Source organism: Clarias gariepinus, chromosome 2, assembly GCF_024256425.1.
Source record: "Clarias gariepinus isolate MV-2021 ecotype Netherlands chromosome 2, CGAR_prim_01v2, whole genome shotgun sequence".
NCBI lineage: Eukaryota > Metazoa > Chordata > Actinopteri > Siluriformes > Clariidae > Clarias > Clarias gariepinus.
The window spans coordinates 37384464-37400000 of NC_071101.1; the positions used below are offsets into that span (position 1 = coordinate 37384464).

The window sequence follows — 15537 nt, forward strand, 5'->3', positions numbered from 1 at the left end:
TTATATTTTAAAAGTTTTATTTAGCTTCAGCATATTTAAAATATCTTTAAAGTGTCGCACTCCTCTACGCCCCACTAAGGAACTTGAGGTATGGATAAGCACTCAAACACCTCCGTACCATCATCAGTAACACAAGCTTATGCACACAACAGATTCCACATTTCTATTTTTTTTTTGAGTGCTGGACCTCGTACAAACACTATGTTCCTCTGCATATTTTCTTGACATTGTGAATAAAGATCTTCTGTATGGTGAGTGATCTTCAGGGACACATCCGATGCACAGTAAGAAAACACGAGGGAAATCAACTGTACAACAACTGAACTAAATGTGTCTTTTTTGTTTAGTGTATAACTACAGATTCAGATTGATAACAGTACCCTTTTTTTTAAAAAACAAATCAATATACTGTCACTTTTAAACAGAACTCGATTTTGCAGATTCAGAAGACCCCTGTGGAAAATTGACGTCTCTCTCTTTTGCAATACTCAAATTGGTATATAACAAACATGTACTTGGTACAGCCTCCTATGACACCCATAGGGTTGCATTTATTCTCAGTGTTATTACAAATGTGCCAAAACACCTGACACTAATGAAGGCTACAGATCTAAACATCTTATAAGAACAATGTTGAACCAAAGAGAGAAAGAGAGAGCGGGGGGGAGGGTCATTAAACTAGGCTGAATCTTCATGGCTATGATTTCAACAAGATTCCAAGACGTGCTCTTGTGCCACTGGCTTCAGATTGGATTATGTACATGAATGGAAGGAGGTGCGGGATATAACGGAGGGTCTCTGCGTCTCAGTCTCCCCTCCTTTGGGTCAGGTGAACAGACAGATCGAGGTGACACCCGACGCTAGCAGCACCCTGACTTGCTCTCAGCGGGAGGCATGGGCACTTCGTCGAGCTTGATGCGGTCGCCGTTGCTTTCTTCGTGCTGGATGCCTTTGTCGTTCTGTAGAATGTGCTCCACCAGGAACCGGGCTGCCTCGTCGACGTTGATGTTATCCTGCAACAAGCATGAAAATACAGAATTAGAGTTTCGTTGGAACTGAAAACGGAATTCCATTCAACATGCGCCAATGCTCAATACTTGTCATTTGTATTAATAATAAATTTAATTATAAGCAAAAAGAAAAAGGGGGGGAAAAAAGCCCGGTTCTGCTTCCTTGACTCTTCTAAAATGCCCCTATAAAACCAGAATTTTTAGAAAATAACAATAAAACATTTTTTCTTTTCTTTTTTTAAATGATCAGGGGCACAGGTGAAAATTATAAGTTTTAAAAAAAATGTATTCCCTGGAAAAAAAAAGAATGGTATGATATAATTACAATAATAATGGTTTACAAGTAAATATTGTGTATAAACAACTTGCACAGAATTGTATGCACATTCTCATTTTATTTAAGAAAGAAAAAAAAATCTTGATACACAGTACATACAAACTCCACCCCCTTGCTACCAAAACAGTAATGATCTGTGTGTTCGGAAACCTTAACAATGGAGGCTGGAAGTGGATGGAATATATTAATAAATTAGGCAGCAAGTGAATCTTTTTTTTTTCTTTTGAAGTGAATATGCAAAAAAAATAGGCAAGCATAAGGTTTTGAGTAATTTGACAAGGAACCAAATTGTAATGGCTAGAGCATATATACTGTATAATTATATAGAAACACATTATCACACCATGATACCATTCTCCAATTTCTAGGAATTTTTTTTTTTTCTCCCTAAAAACAAACACCACCACGATTTTCAAATCACACACAAATTTATAAAAAAGATTTTTTTTAAATAACATGCTGTAATGACTTTCCAAGACATGCACAAAACTTCCCCCATCTCCAACAACCAACCCAGTGTCCCCTAGCACAGGCTGGAAGTGTGATAAGACCAGACTTGAAAAGCAATCATAACGCTAGCGTAACTCCAAGCCTTTGATTTTTTTCTTCCCCAGCTCAGAATGAGGGAGAGCGCTATCGTCACACACACAGATCATTAATATTGATGAGCCTCGTGTCAAATTTAAGAATCCCCTCAGGCACGGAACCGGATGGAGGCGCACTGAAGAAAGACGCTCTGGCCTGGATATACACGAGCCGGGATGTAGAGCGGAGGGGATCCTTCGGTCGAAACAACACAACGGCGTCTGAGCTACTTCGAGGTAACCAAGGTCAAAAGCTTTTTTAGCTCATACGCCGCTCGTTCCTCTCCGGGAGTCTTTTTCATCTACACTTGGACTGACCAGCAGCGTACCATGTGACCTCTTCTTTCCTTGGAGCATTACCCAAGGATGGATTACTAAGTAAGTTACCATGGAGACAAGCCCACATCGTCACAATTACTGCGGCTCCTAACAGAACATGATGTCCCAGGCAGCGTGGGCACTTCAGATACCACACACACATGGCGTGGACGCGGCGGGAGAAAGTTTGTCGTCAACGCAACTTGTCAGGGCCTGATCAGACGACGGCTCGGAGCTTAACACGTGCACGCATATTCAGAATGCTGTTGGACACCCTCCCATAATCCTCTTCACATAGTTTCTTAGAAAGGCGTCTATTATTAACGACAGGTTAACAATAACAGAAACCAGCCGATCTGTTATCTAGAACTATACGTATATACACAAGGAGGCTGCAATTCATCAACAATTAGGGAACAAATTCTTGAACTGTGGCTTGCTGTGGATCTTCAGTTCCTCTCCAGGAAAAAATGAGGCTGAATGAGTCAAACAAACAAAACAAAACAAAACAAGCTGGGGTCTGTGAGAAAGAGAGAGAGAGAGAGAGAGAGAGAGAGAGAGAGAAGAACAGTGGGGCGGTGAAGTGGAGTGCGTAGGACAGCCGTCCGCTTAGACACACGAGCCTCCATAGAACACACAAGGAGGTCCTGATAAATGACGAATGACACATCTGTGTGTACATACACACACACACACAAACACACAAACATGCACGCACGACAGGTGCTGGAGCCTCCTGCCAGACCTCTGTGTGGCTGAATCCCTAATGGATGGATTTAGCTTGTGAGCATGTGCTTATGCAGACTGGCTGATGAGACACCTTCTGTCAAACAGCTCCACTCAGTCACAGGCAACGGACAACTGCAAACACACAAACACAGACACTCACATGCTCAAACAGGCATGCTAAGTCATGTGAAGCAATTCGTCCGATCCACGTCAAACCCGTGAGCACTGAGAAATCAGCTGATCGACACCACACGAACGTGTAGCAACATAAGGAGTGTGTCATGTGTGCTTCTGTCTGTATAAGCAGGAGACACACAGACACGCATACGCGCACACACTTTTTTACCCTTCCCGCTGTCAACCAGCCAGACGCCCAGCAGGTTGTGTGTGTACGTGTTAAAGAGAACACTCGTAGAATTTCTCATAAACACTAGTTCGCATGACGAAGCCGTTACAACTGAAAAGAAAACAGCAAAATGCCACGCTGTAACATTTACCCGTACACACTTCAGTGCGGTGTCTCAATTTTGTTTGGCGCATTTTAAACCCACTGATTCTGCTTCCTCTATCATAGCATCGCTCCAGTACACATATGCAGATTTTTTTTTTTTTTTTTTTTTCAAAAAAATACATTTAACTTCCGTGGCAGTGTGGTGTAGTGGTTAGCACTGTTGCCTTGCACCTCAAGAGGTCGGGTTCGATTCCCGGTCAGGTTCAATTCCCGTCCCTGTTTGCATGAAATACTTTATTTAATGTATAATTATATTAATGTAAATGTCTATTTGCTTTTGGGTATTTATTTAACCACCTCATTATTTCTTTCCAACAGAGGTTGGGAGCTTGAAGTAGTCACAACTGGAACGCTTGTAAAACCGTGCATACAAGGGCTGGGACTGCTAACATGAAAAAAATCATTCCTGCATGTTAAACTGCTGAATACACCACCTGGCCAAAAAAAATAAATTAAATAAATAAGGAAACCCATCTTTAGGTTTGATTACACCATGCATTCGCCGAGGCGTTGTTTCAACAACCTCATGCAACGTCAGAAAATGCATTTACATACAGTAAATAAACCTTGATTCTACAGGAAAGTCAAGTCTTCTCTAGGACATCCCAAAGACTTTTAACAGGGTTAAGGTCAGGACGACTCTGTGGTGACCGGTTTGAGTGAAAATGATTCCTCGTGCTCCCAGAATCACTCTTTCACAACTTGAGGTCTAAAATATGCCTGTGGTGAAAAACTCCATAGATGGTGTAATCTGGTCATTATGTGCAGTAGGGTGCATTAGGTTGACTTTATTTTTATTTCCACATAACGTTGCTGAGTCTAGACCTGACCAACAGAAGCAACCCCAGATCATAACACTGCCTCCAGAGGCTTGTACAGTGGACACTATGCATGATCACTACATGGGGTTATCCTGCTAACCCTAATGCACCCAGCGCTTTGGAATAGGGACAATCTGAGCTCATCAGACCACATGACCTTTTTCAACTGCTAAAAAGTCTAATCTTTTTTTTTGTTGTTACTCCCAATCAAATTCAAGCCTTTTTTGTGTGTCTCACCTCTCATCGTTGTCTCATTTAGTTCTAATCCTGTGAGGTGTCGTCACATTAAGTGTGTGGAAATGATCTTACTCTCTCTAGTAAACATAGCTCTGTTGATTTTTAACAATGCAGCTTGGCCAGGCGATTCTGTGAAGTGATCTCCGATCACGCTCATTCATGATTTCTTCCATGAAGTTGATAACAATAATTTAATAAGAAGTCGCTTTGTGTAACCCAGTTCCAGTCACGTCAGCACCACCTTCTCTTTTTGAGAATTCTCGTCCGCTGCTCTGCAGCTGTGGACTGATTTGGTCTCTAGAGCTTTACAACTGTACCGAACAACAACGGACAAAATGATCTAAATTGCATCTCTCTGATAAACATGTTACACGCGTCTTTACTTTCTGAGCAGAACAAAAATCGTACATGGTGTGGAAGTGAAAGAATAGCTTCAAAATAACCACAGAAGTCTTGTCTTAATCATAATTCTGGGAAATATGTTAAGAATTTCAAACATGGCCGATTTCACACAGCTTTGATCAGCTTAGCCTGGATCAGTCTTGTAGTAGGTGAAGGGTCTCTTACAATTCTCCAGACCTGGAGGGGCATTTTTATTAGATTTATTATTCTTTTGGAATTTTCCATCTGATTGTCTCCCTATTCAAGTCTGAGTCAATACCCACGCAGCTGTTATGTCTCTCTTATCATCAAGTGATCGTCAGATTGTCTAGTATTGCTGTGATTGACACGTAAGAGAAAGAGTTTGCCCCTGCTAGCCACAGAACACCATCACATTCGCTCCCTCGGACGTTTGGTCGGGATTTAAACTCGTAAGCTCTGGACCATTTGGTCCCCAACATGGTACATCACCAACATATGCTGTGTCAGAATGAGAAACGCTGAATGTGTTACCTTGGCTGATGTCTCGAACCAGCCGAGGAAGCCGGCCTCCTTGCAGTAGCTGTCCAAATGCGAGGCGTTGTGAGATCCGTCCTTTTTCTGATCACATTTGTTTGCCAGCAGGACAGCGGGGATAGGATTGCCATTGGCTAGTTTCACCTTGCTGTCCAAATCATGCTTCCACTTTGACACCGCTTCGAACGTTGAGCTTCTGGTCACATCGTACACCACGAATGCTCCCACTGCCTCCTTATAGTACACCCTGGTCATGTTCCCAAAGCGTTCCTGACCTAAATGCACATAAAAAAACACACAAATACAAAAACACACAATAAATGTGCTGTTATACAGATAATAGTTTTTTTACACACACACACACAACCAAAAAAAAGGAATTTTCAGTATTCAGCGGGCCCATATGGATAAGATTTCAGCTTCACTAATTTTCTCACTCCGCTGAGATCCTTGCAGCGCCGCGAGGCTGGCATGTAGCCTAATTCTGAACGACGCCTCGTCTCGTTCCTTTTAAACTGGCAAAGTACATCTTAGTATTACATTACACAAAAAACAGCATCGAAACCAAATTAAAAAGGGAATGAAAGAACAAAAAAGATCAGACAAAAAAAAAAAGTGTTTAGAGAAAAGAGTACTTATAATGGAAATAAATAAGAAACTTAAGTCAGATTCCAGCTCACAATTCACCCGGTAAAAAAACTAAATCCAGCACACACACACACACCAGAATACATCAACTGGCATGTTGAAATCCCTGGAAAATCCAGCATGCATGATACGAAACCGAGATAAGAACAACCACACATGATGAGAAAGGTAATTTTAAATGCATGTGGATTTTAATTAAAATATGAGTTTAGCAGAGTTACATAAACCACAGCAAAAGAAAACTAAGACGGGGAGCAGATGAATCTTTTTAAAAAAAAATAAATAAAATCGTAGTTGATGCAAGAATCTTCTTTAACCTTCAGCATATGCTTAGCATTTACATGATTGCTTAGCACGTTAAATTATGCACACAAATCCCTGTATGCACACAATACAAAAAAATTGCTGCAACCTTCAAAGTAGTTTTCACACCTGCCCAAGCTTCAGGTTTTCATCATGCAAAAGAAAAAAAAGTGAAATCTGCTGCATCAAGTGCTCTTACATAAGCAGCCGATTAATGAAGGGAGGAATCATGTTGTTCAAATAAACCACGGACGTGAACATATGTATGTATGCAGGAACGTTTATACAGGAACGTTATCAGATGCACACTGGAGTGAGTGCAGTCACCTGCAACACAGTGTAAACAAAGGAAAACAATGGACTGAACGAAATTGATTGTATGAAAGAATAAATATGACACTGTATCATATCCCAGACAGGATTTTTTTTAACCTTATGATTTTCGGTGGATTTAAAGTGAATGTATTATGCTACATTCACTTCTTAGGCATGTTCAGACATTCCAATACCGAAAGCTTTTAGTCTTTTTCCATCTTTGTACTGTGGTTTAAACAAGCAATCCAGATTCTTTCCCAATTGTGACCTCATATGAGAATCATCTTGCATTATCGGAGGCATAACACACAGTCACACACTTACTCACATGCTCACACTCATTAGGGAAGCCTTGGGACAACAGCTCATACATGGACATACAGGACCTTTAAAGGTTATTACAAAAATATGCATCGGACATGTGAACTTGGTAATGTAATCAGTAATGAACGAATACTTAGGAAGCTAAAAGAGCAGCCCTTAGCCCATGGCTTGCAGAGCCATGCCCTTATGACGAACAATCATAAAATTCGTATTATCATATGAAAAAACTGAAAATATTACTCCGATTTATGCCTTTGTAAATGAGTATGTTCATGAACATTTCCTCCTGTTTAAAAAACCCTCGGTATAGCTACGCATGATGCCGCTAGAGAGTCAAAACCAAAATGGCGCACCCTGTTGGAAGAATTGAAGTGCGTGCTGTTATTCTTGTTATTCATACGACAGTGTTGTAAAGTGGCACCCAGTGACAACTTCTTCCATCACTTAAAGAAACCACTTCGTTGCAGGTGGCAATTTCCTTAAGGGTAAAAAAAAAAAAAGGTTTTCTTCAAAAACAGTCTTCACGAGCTCATCTATCGCTTGGAGAAGTGTGTTGAAGATGAAGAGAAAGACTAAGTTCACAACCCCTCGTAAAGAGAAAAGCACAGCTGAGCTACATGTCAGGAAAGGGGATCTTCTTATATGATGTCACATAAGGTGGAAATTCTAATTGTCTACATAAACATGGAAAAGGATACCCACGTGAACATCTAAAAAAGTCAAAGTGCATTTTGTGCAATAGGTCTGACTTTTTCCCTGCATCATGAGCAAAAAGTGGTATCCGAAGCTGTTAATAGCTGTCTAGAAAATGATTACTGTAAATGATTATAGTAGCTCAAATATCAAACGTGATTATCCTAGCGTGTGGAGCCAAGCAGCGCAATAATAAGGCTTTTAGATCTCTATCTCTCTGATATCACCAGTGCTTTTGGTTAAAGGATTTTTCGATAGCATCTTAATTTCTAGACACAAAGTTTGCATCTAATCAAAGTTGCAAAAGAACACAGCTTTCCTTTATATGACCTTCTTTTTTTTTTTTTTAACACAGCAGTTCTGATATCGCTGAGATCCAAGGTCCTGATATGGAATGGCCTATTTAATGATGATGCAGGCTGTGGGATAGAACCGCTGTTTAATGGAGTTCATTAGAGGAGAACTGAGGGACATGGATCTGACACAGGGGAAATAATCACACCCTTCATTATGCATGCTTGGCTTTCTGATACCTGATTCTCTCTCTCTCTCTCTCTCTTTCTCTCTTTTAGCCACAGAATCTATGTTTCACTTTAACAACAAAACTCAGCAATATGTATTGGATGTTTGTTTTAAAAAAATAATGCTGGTGTGCTATTTTTAAGCATTTTTAATTCATTTCAGGTTCAGTCCTTATCCAATGCAATACACACCATCACACACACTCACGCACGCACACGTGCCTGACGGTTTCCGTTTCATTATCCTCACTCTCTCAGCTGCATACTTTACATGCCAAAAGCTCGGCAGGTCTCTCAGGCAGCTAATTGCTCTTAATTGCCAGGCTAAATTTACTCCTTTTAACCTCAGGTGAACGCCCAGGGCGGCTGACACACAAGAAACGAGCTCGTGGATTTCATCTCCTTTTTGTACGGTTTCCGCCTGGAGTCTCGATAAAGCGAGCTCAGCGTCCTCAGGCTCGAAACGGGAGTTGAGCAGCTGCTCATTCTTCCATGCCTGTTTTATTATTTTCTTAACAGTAATGTTTATGCACTGGGCCAGAAAGGTGGTGCCAAAAAATTGCTCTAGAGATTTTTTTTATTTATTTATTCATTTATTTATTCAATTTCTGATACAAAAATACATACAAAACTAAAATTATGTTAAAAAAAAAAACATACTTTCGGCTGCTCCCGTCATGGGGTTGCCACAATAGACCATCACATCCGCACACAACTTTGGCACAGGTTTTATGCCAGATGCCATTCCTGACGCAACGCTCCAATTTCAACCGGGTTTAGGAATGACACTGCATGCAGTAGCTGGGTAGTATGAAGGTGTGGCAACCACCAACAGCAGGACTCGAACCCGGATTTTCAGATCCCCAAACCAACAACCGAGCGCATTAGCTGGCTAAATGAATTAGATTATGCATACACGCATATGTTAATTATTATATATGTAACTGTATGTAAGGATTATTTGTTATCTATTATAAAAGGATTGATTCATTAATTTATTTATTGATGTTATTAACAACGATATGTTTTAATATGAATGTTTTGCAGTAATAAATAATCTTCGTTGTCTTTCGGCTGTTTCCTTTCAGGGGTCGCCACAGCAAATCATCTGCCTCCATCTAACCCTATTCTCTGCATCCTCTGCTATCACACCAACAAACTTCATGTCCTCTCTCACTGCTTCCATTGCAGTAATAAATAATGTTGGAATCAAATAAAAATCAACCCTGTTTTTGGGCAATGTCAAAATTCGGAGATGCTTTTCTGATCACCACGGTTGCGCAAAGTGCTTATTTCCGTTACTGTACACTTCATCTCTAACATTATTAATTAGATATGGGGCATTTTAGAGCTTTGGAAGTGAGCTCTGTTTACTGAGGTGTGTGTGTGTGTGTGTGTGTGTGTGTGTGTGTGTGTGATGGATACCTTTTTCTGGGCTAATCTCGATAAACGCTACCGGTCAATAGCGTAGGCTGTCTTTGCTGCTCTTAGAGTGAGTCAGTGTGTGAAACGAGGTCTTTTGTGTCTCCCTTGGGTACATGATGCCAACGATCAATGGTCATTCATCACTCATACCTTCTAGTGGCTGCTGATATCAGAGGATATATTTTAAATTAAAGTGAACTTTTTCAATTAAACAGTATTATTTTATCACCAGGCCAGGCCATTCCAACAATATACCAATATTAAAAAAAATAAATGAATAAATCATGACAGCACAGGAGACTGTGATAGAAGAAATAACGAGAACCAAAGAAAGCCAAAGAACAAGGGAAAGTCTTCGCCCATAGCCATGGCAACCGCAAGTTTTTCTTTGCACGGTCCTAATCGTGGTTATGATCTCGTGGGTGTGTTGTCATAGAAACAGGCCAAGCCAGACAAGCCAGCTGCATGTATCCTACAGTATGCAACACAAACAGCACCGCACTTCAGACACTGACCAGCTCCGATGTCCCTCGCCTCACTCACCGCGCAGTTAATGAAAGCGGCACGGAGGCGCAGTGTCTGCAAAGGGCACATCCCTCAAGGAGCTTGTCGTTTAACCTAACTAGCTTAAAAAACATCAGAGAGCTTTCTGAGACAGCGACATCTTTTAACGAACATGAAGCGACAAGCCATTTGTTACTGATTGGCTAAAGATAGAATTAGTTATAATTTCTAAAGAGTCATTCAGGCATACAGTGGGGTAAAAAAGTATTTACTCAGGCACCAATTGTGCAAGTTCTCTCACTTAAAAAGATGAGAGAGGCCTGTAATTTTCATCACAGGCATACCTAAACTATGAGAGACAAAATAAGAAAAAAAAGACCAAAAACAACAGCAACAAAAAAAATCACATTGTAGGATTTCTTAAGAATTTAATTGCAAGTTATGGTGGAAAATTAGTATTTGGTCAATAACAAAATTTCATCTTAATATTTTGTTATATACCCTTTGTTGGCAATGACAGAGATCAAACCAGCAATGGAATTGAAGATGAACTGTGGTTGGGTCTTCCAGCATGGCAATGAACCCAAACACACCGCCCGGGCATCGAAGTTGTCTTCACTGTAAGTCTTCACAAGGTTTTCACACACTCTTGCTGGTACTTTGGCCCATTCCTCCATGCAGATCTCCTCTAGAGCAGTGATGTTTTGGGGCTGTCGCTGGGCAACAGGTCTTTCAACTCCCTCCAAAGATTTTCTATGGGGTTGAGATCTGGAGACTGACTAGGCCACTCCAGGACCATGATATGCTTCTTATGAAGCCACTCCTTCGATGCCCCGGCGGTGTGTTTGGGATCATTGTTTGATTTTATTGCTGATGGAAGGAGATTTTCACTCAAAATCTCACGATACATGGACACATTCATTCTTTCCTTTACACGGATCAGTCGTCTTGGTCCCCTTGCAGAGAAACAGCCCAAAATCATGATGTTTCCACTCCCATGCTTCATTGTACAGTAGGTATGGTGTTCTTTGGATGCAACTCAGCATTCCTTCTCCTCCAAACATGACAAGTTGAGTTTTCACGAAAAAGTTCTATTTTGGTTTCATCTGATCATATTAAATTTTCCCAATCCTCAACTGAATCATCTAAATGCTCTCTAGCAAACTTCAGACGGGCCTGGACATGTACTGGCTTAAGCAGGGAGACACATCTGGCACTGCAGGATTTGAGTCCCTGGCGGTGCAGTGTGTTAGCCTTTGTTACATTGGTCCCAGCTCTCTGCAGGTCATCACTAGGTCCCCCCGTGTGGTTCTGGGATTTTTGCTCACAGTTCTTGTGATCATCACCCACGGGTGAGATCTTGCGTGGAGCCCCAGATCGAGGGAGATTTTCAGTGGTCTTGTACGTCTTCCATTTTCTAATAATTGCCCCCACAGTTAATTTCTTCACACCAAGCTGCTTACCTATTGCAGATTCAGTCTTCCCAGCCTGCTGCAGGTCTACAATTCTGTTTCTGGTGTCCTTTGACAGCTCTTTGGTCTTGGCCATAGTGGAGTTTGGAGGGTGGCTGTTTGAGGTTGTGGACAGGTGTCTTTCATACTGATAACAGATGCCATTAATACACGTAACGAGTGGAGGACAAAGGAGCCTCTTAATTCATTAAAAAATCCTACAATGTGATTTTCTGGATTTTTTTTTCTTTTTTTTGTCTCTCATAGTTGAGGTATACCTAGCAGAGATGACTATGTTGAGGTTCTCTTTGGGAGTGACAAGAATAGATAGGATCAAGAAAGAGTTGATCAGAGGGACATCCCATGTTGGATGTTTTGGGGATAAAGTCAGAGAGGACAGATTAGGGTGGTTTGGACATGTTCAGAGGAGAAATTGTGAGCATATCGGTAGAAGGATGCTGAGGTTGGAACTGCCAGGCAGGAGGTCTAGAGGAAGACCAAAGAGGAGATTTATGGATGCAGTGTGAGAGAACATGAAGTTAGTTGGTGTAAGAAAAGAGGAAGCAGAGGATGGGGTTAGATGGGGGCAGGGCGACCCCTGAAAGGGAACAGACGAAAGACAAAGAAGTAAAAAGAAGTTGAGGTATACATATGATGAAAATTACAGCCCTCTCTCCTCATATCAAATACATTTTTGCCCCACTGTGTAAATGAATTAATGAGTGTGGAAACTACAGCAAGGTCCACTGTTTATTAGAAAATGAAGGATAAATTGGTCAAAGCAAGTCACGATACACTATTGTTAATTATTCAAGAGGATTGTAACCAGCCAGCACAACTGCTAAAGGTCACAATCTCTCTCTTTTTCTTTCACATCCGAGAAACCTGGACTTCTTGAGTTCTGCCCTTTCAGTCAACTTTCCGTCCTGTCTTTTTTTTTTTTTTTTTTTTAGATTAAGAGAGAGGTAAAGGCATTATCGTCTCTCTTTTACTGTAATTTGAGAGGACAAGGATCTGGATTTCTCCAGAGCTCCAGGGTTGTAATCTGCTCATCTCTCTCAGGCAGCCCAAGAGGAGTATAGCTATTCTAGGCTACAGTGGGAGGACAAAGCCCTGGTTTCACTCAGACTCCGACTCGCACATCTTCACTACTGAAAGTCTCGATTACAGTCTTTCTAGTCAGGGTCATTATAATCATTAGATTGAAAAGGGAGAGAGAGAGAGAGAGAGGGGAAAAAACAAAGAGGGAGAGAGTGTGTAAAAAAAAAAAAAAAAAAAAAAAACTTAAGCTCTTCCACCAAAGTGCCAATTACTTGCTTGATTAACAGGGTTAATAGAGGGCGTGTAGTTATGCACTGTTCTACACTGATCACTTGTGTTTAGGTTCATTCTGGCTTACAGAGAGCAGGCAGCAAAAATGATGCAAAATTATCTAAAAAAAAAAAACTGATCCCAATGTGCTTTGCTAAAACCGGAACTAGATACACAACACAGTACACACTATCTGTAAACAGACCTAACCAAAACCTACCGATGTCATCTATTCACAAGTTTCTGTTGATTCAAATTGACTGTTTTTCCTGTTTCTTCTGAACAAAATCTAAAGAAATATCTCAATAAAGAAAGATCCAGGTTCAGGTCATGAAAGGAGGGTGACATAAGGACAATTTGTGTAGTCTTTTGCTTCCTTTAAAAATAAAATACTCCAATACCTCAAGAGATTTTCCCAAACTCATTTCCTTAAAATTTAACCTGGCGTTTGCAGAATTTATCAGTGTACTCAAAGCCAACACCTCTGAAGTTTATGCAGTTTTAACAGGTTTTAACAACCCGAGGCATGAAATTCACATCAAAGTCTCCTTCACCGTTATTTTCTACAAAAGAAAAGCATCACTGAACAGGATGGAAAAGAACAAGCAAAGCTAATTAATTAATTAAATATATATATATATATATATATATATATATATATATATATATATATATATATACACACATTTACATACACACACACACACACACATTTTATTTCTTTCTACATTGTAAAGGAATGCTGAAGACGTCCAAATAAAAAAGCATTAATCTCCTTTGAACAGTTGATATTGAGATGTCTCTGCTACTTATGCTCATAACGCCTCTAATCTGAGGTGCTGTTAATTGGTCATTTTTCAGGCTGATAACTCTAAATGAACTTCTCGTCTGCAGCAGAGGTAGGTTTTGGTCTCGCCCTCCTGGGATGGCCTTCATGAGAGCCAGTTCATTATGGTGCTTGATGGATTTTGCAAATGCACTTGACAATACTGTTCTTGCAAGAACTATTACAGAAAGGCTGATCTCTGTGTCTTAAAATAACAATATATATATATATATATATATATATATATATATATATATATATATATATATATATATATATAAATAACTGTTGTTTTTGTTGTTGTTATGTAATTACCTAATCCCATATGTGTTATTTTATAGTTTTGAAATCCCCAGTATTGTTGTAGAATGTAGAAAATAAATCACTAACCAAAAAAAAAAGAAATTTGCAAGTGTTCTAAAACTTTTAAACGGTAGTATATATATATATATATATATATATATTTATATATATACCAACTATGAATGTACAGACAACCTAAAACATAATGACTAACAGCCCCACAGTAACACAGGTAACACAGTAACAATGTGCCCAAATTATTTGCCTAACTTGAGTTAAAATAGTCCAAAAAAGTTGAAGAAACTGCTAATCTAATTGTTTCCAATGATAAGAGTTAGATTTTCTTTAAAGATATATAAACAAAATTGGGATCAACTTACAAATTTTTCAATATAAACCAGTGCGTGATCGTGAAAGCCCCTACTCAGGTGGTGCGTTTTACAAACTGAACTTTCCTGACCACTTTCGGAAAGCACGAAAACACCAACTTCCCTCTTTCAGGATTTGCGACATAAAATTTCCCCTCACAACTGACTAATATTTGTTTAAAACACTAAGCATGAGCAATCAAGTGGAAAAAGATTTCTAACTATATTCTGGAAGTCATATGCTATTAGTTATTTTTACGATTAGATTAGGTTAGATGTTGTGTATAAATTTCCTTTAAAAAAATTGATTATGAATCAATTTATTGGAAATCCCCTAATGAACTGCATAGATAAGCAAAATATATATACATATATAATAAAGTATATAAAAATGGCTTTCCATTTAATTAAGACACAAACATTTTCCCATAAAGTCACACCTACAGTAGTATCATCTTGAAGAAATCACAATGGCTCCTGTGGCATTTGCAATAAACTGTAAACTTGCCCAGTTAAACTACAATTCTAAAGGGAAATTTCTTTTGATGCAGTTTATCATAAGTGGGCCCACTGTGGACCTCAAATAAACGTTTTCTCAAACTACACTTTTTAATACCTAAATGCAGCAAAACTTACGTCATTTTAAATAACTTTTACCTACTAATGCCTAATGTCTTCAAGTCAATGTGCAGGTGATTTCCCCGTTATGTTTAATATAATGAATAAAAGACTGTCCCTTTGATACAGTGTACACACAGGCACACTAAAAATCAGTGCAGCAGACCTGTCACCAGTTTGTCAAGTACGGACTTTTTCTTCATGCAATAAAACTAATTTCACTTCCTCTTCTATGCCCTTTCTGTTTTCTGACCATGAACTAAATTTTATTTTAAAAAAATACTGTAATAAAAGTGTATACACACATTGAACTCAACTTCGTATATCTACAGATGCTACTTTAACTCCAATAATGAACAATGCAGACTATGATGGTATTATTCTGACGTACTAGCAAGTAGGAGAGTCAGATAACGTAACCTACTTCTTGACAACTACAGTATGTACGGACCTGGTTTTATTTCTTTTTCATTTTCTCAGCCA

At 39.5% G+C, this 15537-nt stretch overlaps 1 protein-coding gene across 3 annotated transcripts in view; it reads right to left on the reverse strand.

The window, feature by feature from the left end:
• The window catches only part of rab32a (RAB32a, member RAS oncogene family), a 26313-nt gene continuing 10776 nt past the window's right edge, over positions 1 to 15537 (reverse strand). For all 3 annotated transcript variants that reach the window (XM_053515476.1, XM_053515468.1, XM_053515485.1), the window contains exons 2-3: positions 5442 to 5719; positions 1 to 1013 (exon numbers count right to left, since the gene is read on the reverse strand). In XM_053515476.1, the coding sequence (XP_053371451.1) occupies positions 861 to 1013; positions 5442 to 5719 (431 nt within the window). In that variant the 3' untranslated portion in view covers positions 1 to 860. The remainder of the gene's footprint in view (positions 1014 to 5441; positions 5720 to 15537) is intronic.